The sequence below is a fragment of the Pongo abelii genome, chromosome 8, assembly GCF_028885655.2.
Source record: "Pongo abelii isolate AG06213 chromosome 8, NHGRI_mPonAbe1-v2.0_pri, whole genome shotgun sequence".
Classification (NCBI taxonomy): domain Eukaryota; kingdom Metazoa; phylum Chordata; class Mammalia; order Primates; family Hominidae; genus Pongo; species Pongo abelii.
Genome location: NC_071993.2, coordinates 101,064,108 through 101,078,675, shown reverse-complemented (window position 1 = coordinate 101,078,675; position 14,568 = coordinate 101,064,108). Strand labels below are relative to the sequence as shown.

At 39.2% G+C, this 14,568-nt stretch overlaps 1 protein-coding gene across 17 annotated transcripts in view; it reads right to left on the bottom strand.

Moving 5' to 3' along the window:
• PLCE1 (phospholipase C epsilon 1) overlaps nucleotides 1-14,568 on the bottom strand; it is a 444,022-nt gene that overhangs the window by 41,327 nt on the left and 388,127 nt on the right. For 12 of the 17 annotated variants that reach the window (XM_063727669.1, XM_054522660.2, XM_054522669.2 and 9 more), the window contains 5 exons: nucleotides 14,018-14,176; nucleotides 7,833-7,962; nucleotides 4,938-4,979; nucleotides 3,360-3,481; nucleotides 2,243-2,360 (listed from right to left, as the gene is read on the bottom strand). In XM_063727669.1, coding sequence (XP_063583739.1) covers nucleotides 2,243-2,360; nucleotides 3,360-3,481; nucleotides 4,938-4,979; nucleotides 7,833-7,962; nucleotides 14,018-14,176 — 571 coding nt within the window. The remainder of the gene's footprint in view (nucleotides 1-2,242; nucleotides 2,361-3,359; nucleotides 3,482-4,937; nucleotides 4,980-7,832; nucleotides 7,963-14,017; nucleotides 14,177-14,568) is intronic. The other 5 variants (XM_063727671.1, XM_063727672.1, XM_009245638.4 and 2 more) reach the window with 2 other exon arrangements.

Here is a 14,568-nt window from a genome sequence, read left to right as displayed (position 1 = left end):
CACTATACCTATGAAGAAATGTATACTGTGTGAACACTTTTAAAAAACAACATACTTAGAATTTTTAAAATAAGCTGAACAACCACATGCTTAGAAGCTCTACCACATGACCTCTTGATCTTCCACGATTCTCTACTGGTACAGAGACTTTATCTTTCACACTGACTTCAAATATCTTTGGGAATTTGTGCTCTTTATTTACTGAGTGCTTGAGAAGAAAAGACAAAGCCAGTGGAATGGTCCGAGTGTGGCATCCGCTGCATTTATAAAGAATAAGAGCTGCAGTGGGTGTGATTCTTGGACAGAGTGGCGCTCATCCTTGTTCCTGCAATGAAGGACATGCCAGCCTCCAGGCTCTTTGACAGGTAAAGGGTTTTACTCCATCAGAAAAAGAGTTTTGCCAGTTGCAAATAATGGTCATATTGTACTTATATGCCATGAGGTCATGGTCTGTGAAATTAAACTTAAATGGCCAGGTTCCTGCATTTCTTTGAAATCTTTGCTGGCTACTTATTGATTCATATCCTCCTCAACAGGATTTGCTAGCAGACAAGCAGTAGCAGCTGCCAAAAGTTTAAAAACAGCTTATGGGAGAAAACTTACAATTAAAATGATTTTAATATCATGAAATATATTATTTTTATCATATCATTAAATAATATGATTTTTTTTTACTCTGATATGTGAAAAGCTCACTATTACCTAACTGTGATTTTAAAAATTTAATTATTATTTTTTTTTTAGAGATGAGGTCTTGTTATATATCTTGCCCAGGCTGGACTTGAACTCCTAGACTCAAGCATTTCTCCTGCTCAGCCTCCCTGGTAGCTGGGACTACAAGCACGCACCACCACACCCAGTTTGCCTAACTTTTAAATAGCCCAATGCCTCTGGCCCATTTGTCAGGCACGGTGTGAGACCGGGTGCTTAAGATATGCTCTGGGAGGGACCTGAGTTCAGCCCATCTTGAAAAGATGAGGGCATTTTAGTGCCTCTCTCCAGGCCAAGTCTATAAATCCTGTTTACTAACACTTAGACTGATCCTCCTATCTCAGCCACTTTCCTGTTCTCAGAAATTTTATTCAAGAGAATCCTTTTTCTTAGGATGAGGAGATGAATTTTTCTGAGTTCCATGTACTTATGGACTTTCTTGTTTGTCTTCCACCCCCTGGTGCCCCATTTGTGGGACACATAATTGAGTACCTCATTGAAAACAGCCCAAAACAAGAGAGGCCAGGCAGTGTAACGGGTAAGGGCAGGACTTTGGAGACAGACAGGCTTCAGAGCCATAGGTCTACCATTCATTAATTGAAAAGGACACTGTTTTTGGAAAGTGGTTCATCAGCCTAAGTCCACTGTACTTCTAAAAACGGTCAATTGGGGGAAATCTCTCCTTCCACTTCAACCCCGTCCTTGGTCCTTGTGGTTTGGGTGGGGCCTTGCTACCCAGCTCAGAGTGGAGCATGTGACATGGGATCCAGACCATCAGAGCACTTCATCTCCTGGCCACAGCGATTGGTAAAGGACCCAATGAGAAACAATGACACTTCTGTGGGAAGTTCCGGAAGAGACTCTTACACCAAAGCTGAAACTGGAAGCATGTAGTGCTAGCCTGCTGTATCCGTCTTGCAACCAGAAGGGAATAAAGGGGAGAAAGTCAACATGATGGAGGTGGAATGAGAAATGAGGAGAGAGAAAGCATGTGCCTTGGTTAAGCTATACCTGAAACCTGTGTGTCTTCATTTTTAAGCACGAGTCAATAAAGTTCCCTTTACTTAGGTCAATTTATGCCACTTTCAAACAAAAGAATCTGGACTGATATACTCTGAAACTTGGGGCAAATTACTTCATTCCTCTCAGACTTTATTTTAAAATGGAGATAATACTGCCTACCTTGTAGAATCATTAAGAACAGTAAAGGAGATGTACATAAAATAGCACAAATCCTAGTACTTAAGTATTTAATACATTTAGCAATTAGAAATTATTAATATTATTTTTATAATTATTAACTATTATAAAAAGACATTGTGTGACCTGAAAAATGAATATTTTATGGTATTTTTCTTCATGAGCATCAAGGCAAATTATAATAATAAAGATATTTAGGAGGTATTGTAACAATGATTTCAGCAACACAGTTTAGTTATTTTGAGAGTGTTCACAATGCCCAATTAAATAAATGGCATATTTTTAACCTTTGATATCTTTAAAAGTTATAGATGATATTGCCTAATCTTACCTGGAAATTTTACTGCTTGGCAATAGATTACAAGGTCAGAAAGCTCTGGTGCAATCTGTCTGCTTTCCTTTTTATTCTGATCAAGGTAAAATTCTTCTCCCAGTTCCATATCATAAACCTGGTAAGGGAAAAATGATACCATTTTACATGGAAGGTATATGCTACTCACCTCTGAATTCCCAAAGCTCTTTTATCTGTCCTCCTCTGGTGTTATTACTGTATTTCCCCTTGCATGGTAATTATCCATATACATGTCCCAAAAGCTTTCCTAGAGTAAAAGCTTTCTGAGGGCAGGAGGTGAGTCTAATTCATCCTCCATCTTCCCTCAGTGCATGGTCCACTGTCTTACATGTGGAATGTCTTACATGTGAACGTACAGTGGACTTAGGCTGATGAACCACTTTCCAAAAACAGTGTCCTTTTCAATAAATCTTTGTTAAATAAATAGAGGATTGACTATGTATCTTCCGTGGCTCAAATTTTTGACATATCTTACAATTCCATTGTCCAACAATGTCACTGCAACTGCGTCTAAAGATTTGCTCAGAGTCTATAAACTGTGAGGCACTTGAGGGTAGGGTCTGGGTATCTCACTTATCTTTCTATTTTCAGTGTCATTCCTCTGCTCTCTGGCCCATTTATCTTCTTGGTCATCCCAAATGCCTTTAAAACTTCTTGCAATTCCCTGGACATATCAGGCTGCCCTCTTGGCCCGAATGTTCTGTTTTTGTCTGTTTAGCCAAATCTTCCTTCTGAAACCTCATCTTCCCTGAGAGCCTGTCCTTGATTCTCTGATAACACAGTGTAATCACTGTTCTATGCACTTACATTCAACACAGTTGACATGCCTGCCTCCATCACTAAACCACCTCCTGTGCCACTTCAGTACCTGCCACACATACACCATTAGTAGGTATTGGCTGGATGAATCAATGACTAACTTTCCACAAATGGAAGGTGGGTGTCTTTTAATATCACCAAGTGAACTTTGGCAGGCATCTAAGGGAAAGTGAGGGGAAAGGTGAAAGGGAGGGACAGGGAGGAAGTGGAATCCCATCTGAAACTGACAAGAGTACCACATGGTCAAAGTGTCATTTAACAGAAACCATTCACCCACCTTTCCTTTGTTGCAAGCAGAGTTATCTGCTTTCTTTATCCTCTTTGGGATTTCTTCATTATATTCAAACTGAAGCTTGTCATTACATGATTTATTTTCAGGTCTGTCTTCCAGAATGTTGTCTGAAAATAAGTTAGCAGACTTCAGTGAAAACGAACCCAATGCTTCACTTAAGAGCTACATGTGCATCACTGTGAGGACATCCAGATACCTCTACTTATCTATAAGAATGAGGCTCTAACTATATAGTATGTTAACAAAATGATGGCTTGAAGCATAACTGTAAAAATTGGGTTGATGCAGTTATTTTCAATTTAATTGATTTATTTACCAGTAGTTTTTGTCACTTATATACATAATTTAAATGATTCAAAATAATCTGGCATATAGACATAATCTAAATGAAGATGCCAGTTTTCATACAGATGATTGGAACTGTGCAAATATTATGGAAGATATCCCGTGTCAAGAAGCTGACAGCACACACGTTTGGGAAGGATTTAGCGGCTGAAGCACTTCTAGAAGGTACATACATGATTGAATCACTCTCACTTTGAAATGAAGCTATTTACTTTTACCTTGAGAAATGCCAAAACCTAGGGGGAAAGACTTATTATTGGTTGCATTGCAAAGTTTTCACAATTATAATTAAAAAGTAAAGTTTTCATGATTGTTATTAATTTACTAAGTGATAATCATAACAGAAAATAAAATATATCTGAATATTATATCATGAGATATACTCTTATATTTTGCTCTTTTTTTGCTTTTCTATTCGGAATGACTCTAAAGGTATTAGAAGTATATCTTGATGATGACCTTTTAAAATGAAAAACAAGAATGATGATTTCCAATTTCATCCATGTCCCTACAAAGGACATGAACTCACCATTTTTTATGGCTGCATAGTATTCCATGGTGTATATGTGCCACATTTTCTTAATCCAGTCTATCACTGTTGGACATTTGGGTTGGTTCCAAGTCTTTGCTATTGTGAATAGTGCCGCAATAAACATACGTGTGCATGTGTCTTTATAGCAGCATGATTTATAGTCCTTTGGGTATATACCCAGTAATGGGATGGCTGGTTCAAATGGTATTTTTAGTTCTAGATCCCTGAGGAATCGCCACACTGACTTCCACAATGGTTGAACTAGTTTACAGTCCCACCAACAGTGTAAAAGTGTTCCTATTTCTCCACATCCTCTCCAGCACTGTTAATGGGTGCAGCACACTAGCATGGCACATGTATACGTATGTAACTAACCTGCACATTGTGCACATGTACCCTAAAACTTAAAGTATAATAAAAAAAATAAAAATAAATAAAATGAAAAACAAGAAAGCTAATTTCTCACTCAAGATTTAGTATCGCATCATCAGAGCACAAATGATTAGACCAAAAGGACCTTATACCAAATCAGGGCCATGCAGGCTGACAAGAAGTAAATGAGATAAATCATTTCATTACATTGTATTCACAGAAGTATCGCAACATCATGCTAACCGGGCCCAAGAAATTGGAAACAGAATGCTGACATCCATGCAGTTAAAATGCCCCGTTCAAATGGCATTTACCTTCCTGACCGTTAGGAGCAGGGGAGGCAGTAAGGACATCTGCTACAGAAAAACAGAATCAGAAAGGGGTAAAGGAAGGAGAAAATTAAGACACACACCAGATAAATTAAACAAAGGCATGAAGCAAAGCACAAATAACAGCAGCTTAGATTATAAATAAATGAAACAAGAAATGCTCTATAGATTTAATATTTTGACTGTTGAACAATGCAAGGACTAGCAGTAAATGAAATGTAAACATTATTAATGTGAATCATGCCAAGGGCTGACACATTCATGTTACATATATACTCCACATATGACTTCATTTCAAATGTACAGAAACAGATTAATTTCTTGGAATTGTGCTGTCATTGTCATAGAATATGTCTATGTTAAGTTGTAAATTCAAATTTGTCTGCAGTGTATATTTGAAACTAGACACAAGGTAAACAACAAGGTTGGGAGAAAAATATTCATTAAGAATTTATTACCCAAAAGGCAGAGTTACAATTTCTTAGATAAATAACTCTCATTTGCAACTTCCTTAGGGTTTTCTTGCAATAATTCTGTGGCTAGGCATTATCTCATTTTTATAGCCCAAATGGTGTTAGATTAATTCCTTTATTTAATGGGCATGAAAACCAAGGATGAGAGATGCCACAGAGATAAACTGGGCATCCTGACTTTAGAGATGGGTTCCTAATCTAGGATGCCTATGAGGGTCTCAGGAAACTTGTGAAACTCTTGCAGTTGTGCAGAATTTTGAGAGCACGTTTTATTTTTCAGAAGTGATAGCTTTCATCTGATTCTCAAAAAGACCCATTATTACAAGAAGCTAGGAAACCTTTTAGGCCCCCTAAGAGGCTGGTAATGGTGCTTCCCACAGCAGGTAGATTTCTATTCTCTATCCCTGCTGGATAAAGTGGAGATGGTCACAACAATAATCAAAGACATGTGGTTAGTAAGGCATCTAATAGTCACATACGGAAGCCTTAACTGGACAAGCTTCAACAAGTCACAGCATAACTACAAGGCCTGTTTGAGAATCATCCAGTCAGAGGGATCTTTCAATGAAGGGGGAAATACTCATGTAGTGGTAGTGGGCTTAAGTGGTCATACATTACAGATCTTAGTGCTGGAAGTAGAGGAAGAACATCACCAAACACTTTGCAGAACTTTTGATTACATATCTGAGGCATCTAAGGCCTAAAGTGGTGAAGACATTGCCCCAGGTCTCACAGTCTACTGGAACAGAGCCTGGTGTGGTCCCCTTTTCCAATGATACCCCACCTCTGCATATGTGGATTGCTAAAAATGCATGCAACTATCTTAGAAATTCAGTGGTATAGGACTAAATTTCCCAAATGAAAATAAATCAGAAAATCCTTCTCCCACCTGTTCATTTTGTTACTTGCAAATCAAAACCATCTATAATAATTTTTTGTTATTTCTTTATGTGAAATCTACAGTATAATAATAATTTCTAAAAAGACTTTTCCTTTCTTATTCTCAGAAGTACAGAAAAAGCACAGGAGTAATTTATGAAAGAGCAAATTTGTTTTCTAGTGGACTAACTACTTATAGGGGCATATGACATCTAGATTAGCTGATTTCTTAAGTGTGATTTTTATTTCATATCTGAATCAATTAGTTCTTCTATGGGGCATTACTGCAACTGTAATGGGGAAGAAATCCATGGGGAAGAATAAGTTAATATAAAAAATTCACATTCCCATGACTTTGCAGAGAAATTGTCTTGACTCCTTTTAATTTTTTCTCCTCTTACTCTCTGACGAGATATGTCCCTCATATTAGCTCATGGGGTTTCAGGTGTAGCAAACTGGCCTTTAATTGGTAGTATGGAGCAATCAACTATTACTAAGGACAAATACTAAATGATGTAGTTTGGTATTAAATTTGGGGGCAGACAGAGACTGCAGTATAACCAGTGATGGAGGCTCACAAAACTGAACTATGACTGGAGACAACTCAAATTTCTGCTGAGGAGCAGATATTTGGAGGAGGGGGCTCAGTTGTCTTAATGCTTGAGACAACTTAATGGTAAATGGTTTCTGGTCTGGGCATATCTGCATATTTAGCAAAACAATTATTCTACATAGAAACAATATATTCTAGTATATAATGTTTACAGAAATAGGAACCTTGGCATTTTCTATTATATTGTTGTCTTTCAGACACCACCAAAATGAAACAGTCTACTATCAGCAAAGGTACCTGAGTAAACATTCTGCAATCTCTAACAAATGTTTAATGCAAATGAAACACACTGAAAACCTAATTGTCATGTGAGAAGAATCCTTCGCTAGTAATCTGTAGTTAACATCATTCATGTGACTTTTTTGTATTGCGTCATTAGCATTACCCATGTTTTTTCTCTTTGGTGGGGCCAGAAGGAAAGATCTTGTTGGCTTAGTGGTATGAAAACCAGGGAGGGAGGGGAAATGAGGCTCCTCTCCTTTCTTTTCCCTACTAGAATGCCAGAGCAAGAGTGTGAAACAGAGCACAGAGCCGTGATGCTGCCCCCTGCCGGTGGTGCAGGAGAAAGGACTCAACCTCAGTCTACGACTCCTGCCAAGAGTTATCAGCCACACTAGAAACTAAAGGGTGAAAACAGGGTTTCTCTGCTGCAATTCCATCTCTTCCTCTAGAAACTTGTCGTAGGAATGACTCCCTGTAACTTCCCACACCTGCCTCTTCTTTCCTTAAGTGGTGGCTAACAGAATCCTTTCCTTCCTCGGTCCTTGCTAAGTGACTGAATTCAGAAACTCCTGGACAATATTACAACCATCTGTATTATTGGTCTTTGGAGCTCTAGACTTATTTTAGAAAGAAAAATGTGGCAAATCATCCAAGAATTTCCCTGTGCACAGCATAGGGATCTGTTTCTCTTACCATCAGAAAGGGATTCATAGTCATAATCATATTCGTCCTCCTCATCTTCCTCTTCCTCATTATTGGCAGGTGGGGGGTTGGCATTCCCACCATTATAAGCCTGCACTTGCATAGATGCTAACTGATGAGCCTGTAAAATAGCAATAATTGTAAACTGCAGATGCCAAGCTACTGAATTCATTTATAACCTTTAAAACTACCCCTGATGTTTAACACAATCATTAAAAGTGGCTTAACCTATTTTGATACATTTGGGAGAGGAGAAAAAAATCTAGATTCACTCAAAATGCAATGTCAACACTTGGGTGAACGTCAGCATTCCTACAGGAAGAATCCTGGAGCTTTTATAAACAATCTCCAGAAGACTGTGTGCGGTGCCCAGCTAGCCAGGTTCCCAGGACAACCCCTCCAAGAGAAAGCGCTGGTGATTTGGAGAACCAGCATCAATCCCAAATGACTGAAGAAGCGAATCACCCATCAATTTTTCAGAAGTATGTCTCTGTTAAGAAACCATTTTTTCCCCTTCTTAAAATAATATCTACAGGCTCCTGACCTTGAGAACAATGTTAGAATCTCTATGGACAAAGAGGCCAAAAGAATTGTTGTTGGTTTAAATAAAATTTTTTTCAAACGGCTTTCTGAACTATAAATCAGATTAACAAAACAGGCCTAGAAACTTTAGGAAACTTGATGTGTGCAGTCAGGGAGGTCACATACTCCATGTTTACTGGAATTACTGTGAAGTGATAAGCATCAGTACAGGTCTGCGAACCTACCTAGCTTAAGAAAATCATCCGAAATATAGGAAACGTTACTTGCATGAACTAAATGCAGGAAACAACCTAAACGGGGTAAGGAATGGAGTCAGTAAGCAATGGTTGCCTGCTGGAGAGAATGAGATATGAAAAAATAATTGATATATATTTATTGAACAAAGGAAGTGAACAAATTCTTTTATTCAATATTTATGCATTGACTATCATATTATATAGATTATATATGCACACATACATATACAATTCTGCATGTGTATGTGTGCATACATGTGTGCTAATATATACTATGTATAATGTATGTGTGTGCATACAGATAATAGCTATACATGTAAATATATACACTATATAAAATACATATAATTCTGTATTTGTTTTATATATTTAAAGTGCAATTATATAAAATGACAGTCATGAAGTGCTAAATATTAAATGTTAATACGGCAGGGGTTCTTCACTTGTTTTTGCATCACAGACTTCTCTGGTTGTCTGGTGAGATAGGATCCCTTCTCAGAATGATGTTTTAAATGCATAAAATGAAATGGTTACAAAGGAAATACTGTTGGATACAGTGATCACATGTTATAGTAACAAATTTGTGCCATTAGAATATATGTGTTTCTTTATTAACACAGTAGAAAACATAGTAGTAGGTTAAGTAACATTTTTGAAAATATAAATTGAGCATAAATAATTCTTGGAGATATTAGGGACAACTGTGAAGTATAATGAAAAAGTTGCCATTTCTATTGATGACAACAGGTATTGCCTATATTACTGTAGTTTATTCCCTACATTTATAATCAGAGGAAATGCTAAATTTCAGCCAGAGGTTAGTGAAAATAAAGATGTAATTTTTTTCCATTTATATTCGTAGACTCCCTAAATTCTATTTGTGGATATTACCAAGGTTAAGAACTTGTGTAATACAGTTGTGTTTGACCCTGGAATTACGTATGTTTTAAAATAATTCTCTATTCCCTGAATTTTTGAAATGTAGTTATATTACCTTTATAATGAATATGTATACATAAGGAAGATACAATTTAGGCTGTGTCCATATCCAGATGAAATGTATTACAAAGCAGTCCATTCCAGATAACTGGACATTGTCTAGGCTGCGATTTCTCAAAGTGGGTTTTATGGAGCTCTGTGGGTGTTAATAGGTGTTATGGAAAAACTGACAATTACAGGGACCACAGAATACATTGAATGCCTGGAAGCAGCAGCTTAACCAAACCTGAACACATTCCTACTACAGGGTTTCACACAGCCTTCATTTAATACGCTAAAGGGCATCACGAGTCTTCAAAGATCTCCAGTGCAGCATTTCCCATGCTTACTTAACCAGGAAAAATTTTTCCCCCGTCTTTCTCTTCTCAGAGTCTCTCATAGGATTAATGTTCTTCAAAACTTTGGGAAATCTGTTGTAGGCACAAGTGAGCCACAAAAGCAGGTCTGTTTATCGCTGATAAGAGAAGAGCCTTGACTCAGCGAGCACTCAAGGTAATGCCAAGTGCTGGGAATGATGAGGCCAAGGGCTGGACAGACCCCACTGGCAGGGAAGCATCAGAACTGTATGGGAGAAGGACACTGCTCAAAGAACCACGAATAGCAGTGTCTGAAAGTGGAGTGCCAAGGCCCCCGAGATGCTCAAGGAGAAGCATGGGAGAGGCAGCCCAACGAACAGCCAACAGCTGGCACTCTTCTACACAATATCCTACTTATTCTAGGGTAGAAAAATGGGACCTCAGCCCCTGAATAAAAGTAACTCGGATATAGGTTGGGGTTGGAGGTATGGGTCAGATGAGGAGACTGGCCCTCATAGGGCTAAGCAGGAGCAATGTCTTACACTTCTCTGTTTCCCCAGTACCTAGCCGCAGTGCCTGTCATTTAAGGTGAACTGAGATTTTTGGGTTCAAATTCAGGTGAGGAATGTCAGAATCCTGGAGGATCCTGGTGGGCTATAGTTAGGAGACCTCAGGATGCATCTCAGTACAAGCCAGGTGGAGGGCTTCAGAAATCCTGCTCTGAGTCAATCCATCCTTGCTGAGGGTGAGTTCTTTGTATGGAAATGACTCAGGCCTTCTATGTTAGGGGGTAGGTCTGAGCCCACTGGAGCTCTGGGTCACCCAGTTTATTTGAGGTCAGATCGTCACTAGGTCTAGACCCATGATCTACCAGAAAACAGAAAGGCCTTACAGATGTGACTGTGGAATCATTGCTGGTACCCCTTGGGAAGTCATCATGAAAGGTTGCAAGCAGTCTTAGAAACTGGAAATAGGGATTATATTGTCCCATTTTTCCAAAATGAGGAACAAGTAAGTTGTGGAAATTATACTGTGGGCAGTGTGAAGGTGATAAATGACAAAATTTCATGATGGGGTATTAATCACTGGGTTTGTGAGAACTTAGAAAATAAAGAGGTGATTTGCAAGAGTTAGAGTGGATCTACTAAGAACAAGTTTACCACACAGTGACCTCCTTAGCTTTTTTGGATAAGATAATTCACTTTGTGGGAAAAACAGCCGATAAATAGTGTTTCTCAAACTTCCAGGATAATAATTATTATTGTTATTATTTTTTCTGCAGACACCATGGTGACTTAAGGAATTATTTTTATATAAACAGATGACCAGGCCTTTCTTCTGGAAATTCTGACTTAGTCAGTCAGATTCATGACCTTAGAATCTGTTTTTCAAAGTGCTCCAGCGATTATTCTTATTAATGTATTCTGACTTCTGTATCACCTTTGTAAAGGGCTTCTCTAAAGACCCGAGTCTGAGACTAAGCTCTACTGCTATGAGCTGGGTGGCCTTGAGAAAGTCACACCAGTGGCCAGGCTTCAGTTTTCTATTTTATAAAGAAATCAATAAAGAAGTTGAAGCACACTCTGGGAAATGCAGGCTACAAGAGAGGAGAGCACCAGACAGGAGCAATAGTCATCAAATGCCAAGGGCCTTATTTAAGAAGAGCACAGGCCTCTCCATGTGGCTGGCTGACTCAAGGGCAACTTGGGATGAAGACACAGTTTGAGAAACTGCTAATAAATGTACCAGATGACGGAAACAAAATTCACAAAGAACTTTGTAGGATGTAATAATATACCAAAGCCAAGAAGAGCAAAAATAGAGATAAATATGAGGCTCCCATATACAAAAGGTTAAAATTCATTGTTAATCTGGAAAAATGGGAACACTGGGCATAAGAACAGTCTATATGAAAATAACTGAATGCTTTTTGTTTTCTACAAGCTCAACATGAGCTCAGTGTGTGTTAAAGAATTTTTTTTTTTTTGAGTCAGGGTCTCACTCTATGGCCCAGACTGGTATGCAGTGGCACAATCATGGCTTATTGCAGCCTTGGCCTCCCAGGCTCAGGTGATCCTCCTGCCTCAGCCTCTCCAGTAGCTGGGAATACAGGCACATGCCACCATGCCCAGCTAATTTTTATATTTTTTGTAGAGATGGGGATTTGATATGTTGCCCAGGCTGGTCTTGAACTCCTAGATTCAAGCAATCGACCTGCCTCGGCCTCCCAAAGTGCTGGGATTACAGGCATGAGCCACAGCGGCTGGCCAAGAATTTTTGAAAAGCAGACAGTCTGAGGCTGCATTAACAAAGGTTTAAAGTTCAAATTAGGGGAGGTGATGGTTTCACTGTTCTTGTGCTGTAATATACTACCTAGAACACTGATTAAGTTTTGGAAATCACATTTTAAGACTGACAAATTCAAGAATATCCACAAATTTAAGAATATCTACGATATTCTTAATGGTAAGTAAAGAGTCTTAGCAACCATATCCCGTCAGGAACAGTTGGCACAACAAGAGTTTTTAGCTTGGAGAAGAAAAGCTGGTGGGGAAACACATGATAGCTTTCTAAATATAAAATTAGTCTGTACAGCTGCAGAGGGAAGAGGGAGGGCCAATGAGAAGGAGGAACAGGAAGGAAGATTTGGGCTCAACATAAAAAAGACTTCTGTTCATTAGTGGAATGAAGGCCTTATAAGTAACTGCAAATGACTGTGCACAGAATGGAAAAGGCAAGGACATTCACATTTATCATTTATCCTGAAGACCACAGTGGTATGTGTGGTTAGCAGCTTTATCTGCTTGGCAGTGAGGACAGGGCAGGAATTGTTGGATAAAGAAAACAGCACAGATGAACAGGGTTCTAGAAGAAAAAGCACCACTGCTGGGTGGTCAGTCACTGATGTGGCATTTGAGGAAGGCCAGGTAGAGTATACATGCTAATATTTAAATAACTTTGTAACAAGGCCCATCAGCATAGGTGCCATGGCCTCTGAAACCCAGGCAAAAGCAAGGTCACCTGGAGCAGATTTGGAAGCGCAGATCTGGATAAAGGTAGACCTAGTGGAGGTCTCCAACTGGTGGCCCTTGGGGCTGACTTAACCTCTGGACCTGACTTGTTTGGCTGGTGCAGTGTTTAAAAATAATTGAATTAGAGCTGTTCATTGACACGGCGTGCACACTCCACTCCTGTCCTCACCACTTCCAGCTGTCCTGTATCCAGCTGGCTCCTCACACTGATGTTTCCTGCTTAGCCCCTGAAGGTGACTGATTTTGCAACTTTTGGCCCAGAATCATGGGTGATCTTCAAATTGGGTAATGTATACCTTCAGAGGACACAAACGCTTCAAGGGAATATGCAGGTTCGGATGTTTGTAAAGAAACTGGTTTCTGTATGTTTAGCATCTATGTGCCTGTACTCTTTGAGCCAGCCTGAGAGCAAGTCTGTAGCTGGCTAGTTTCCAAAGTGATGTTTTAGGACCGACAGTGCCCTCCTAAGTAGGACAAATAGTTTTGCCAGCTGTCATCCTGTGGGATAAGTAGGTGCAGACCGGAAAATAGACTCAGTGTTCTGTACCTGAACTTTTTCACAGACCTTTGGGCCGAGGGTCTCCTACACAGGTGGGTTTGTCCTGCTTGGGCCCAGATCTCTGTTGTCCAGATCTGGGCCCAAGCAGCATAAACTAGTGATATGCTGGGATCACAGGGCTATGGCTATTGGGCTTCTACTACAGGCCCCATGCCAAGGGCTCCCCTAAGGGGACTCTCCCTAAGGGGACTACAGCAGCCATTATGGGATGAACAACCCCCGAAGCTCAGTTTCAGACACAAGAGTCACACTTCATCCCACTCAGAATAAATTAAATAACGGAGGTATATTCTATGTGGGAACAATTCCACAAATTAAATCTTGGGTGAGTGAGATGAGAGAATTTATTGGTTTATGGAATGAAAAGCCCAAAATCAAATTTATCATTTAAGGAAAGTCAGTCTTGAAAAACTAGTAAACCAGCAGGTCATCTGAAAGGTTAGAATGATGTTATTTTTCTTTGTTCTAGGCACACTGCCTTTTCATAACTGGTTTAATAAGAGGGGAGTACCTTTTGCTTTAAGATATCCACTGGCGTCTGATGGGCTTTTAGCTTCTTGTTTTTAAGAAGAACTTTCCTTCTGAGTTGGTCAGGTGAAGGAAGCATTGGATCATCTGAGAAATCAGTCTCAAATAAGAATTTAGCCACCAGCTTTTCTCCAAACACAGTCTAAAAAGAATGAAGGAAAACACAATCAATGCCTTTTATCTATAATTGATATATATATGTACACTTCATAAATATAGTAGATATTTTAGACTGGTTGAATTATTTAAAAAGTCTTAGGAAGAGGAACTAGGAAAGAAGCTGTCCCCTGCTCCTGCCCCCTTCAGTTTCTTACTGAAAGGAAGGGAGGTGTTTAGAAGGACAGGAGGAGAGGTTGAGGCCACTCTGCAGCTGGTGTCAGTTCTAACTATTTAGGAAAATATTCTGTGGTCCGATGTATTAAATAAGAAAACAGAATCAGTTAGAGGCTGTTGTTTGTAGAATAAGGTTAGTTTCAGATGAAGTCAAGTCAAAAGGATAAAACTTTGGAGGGGGTAGGGAGTAGGGACAAAGAT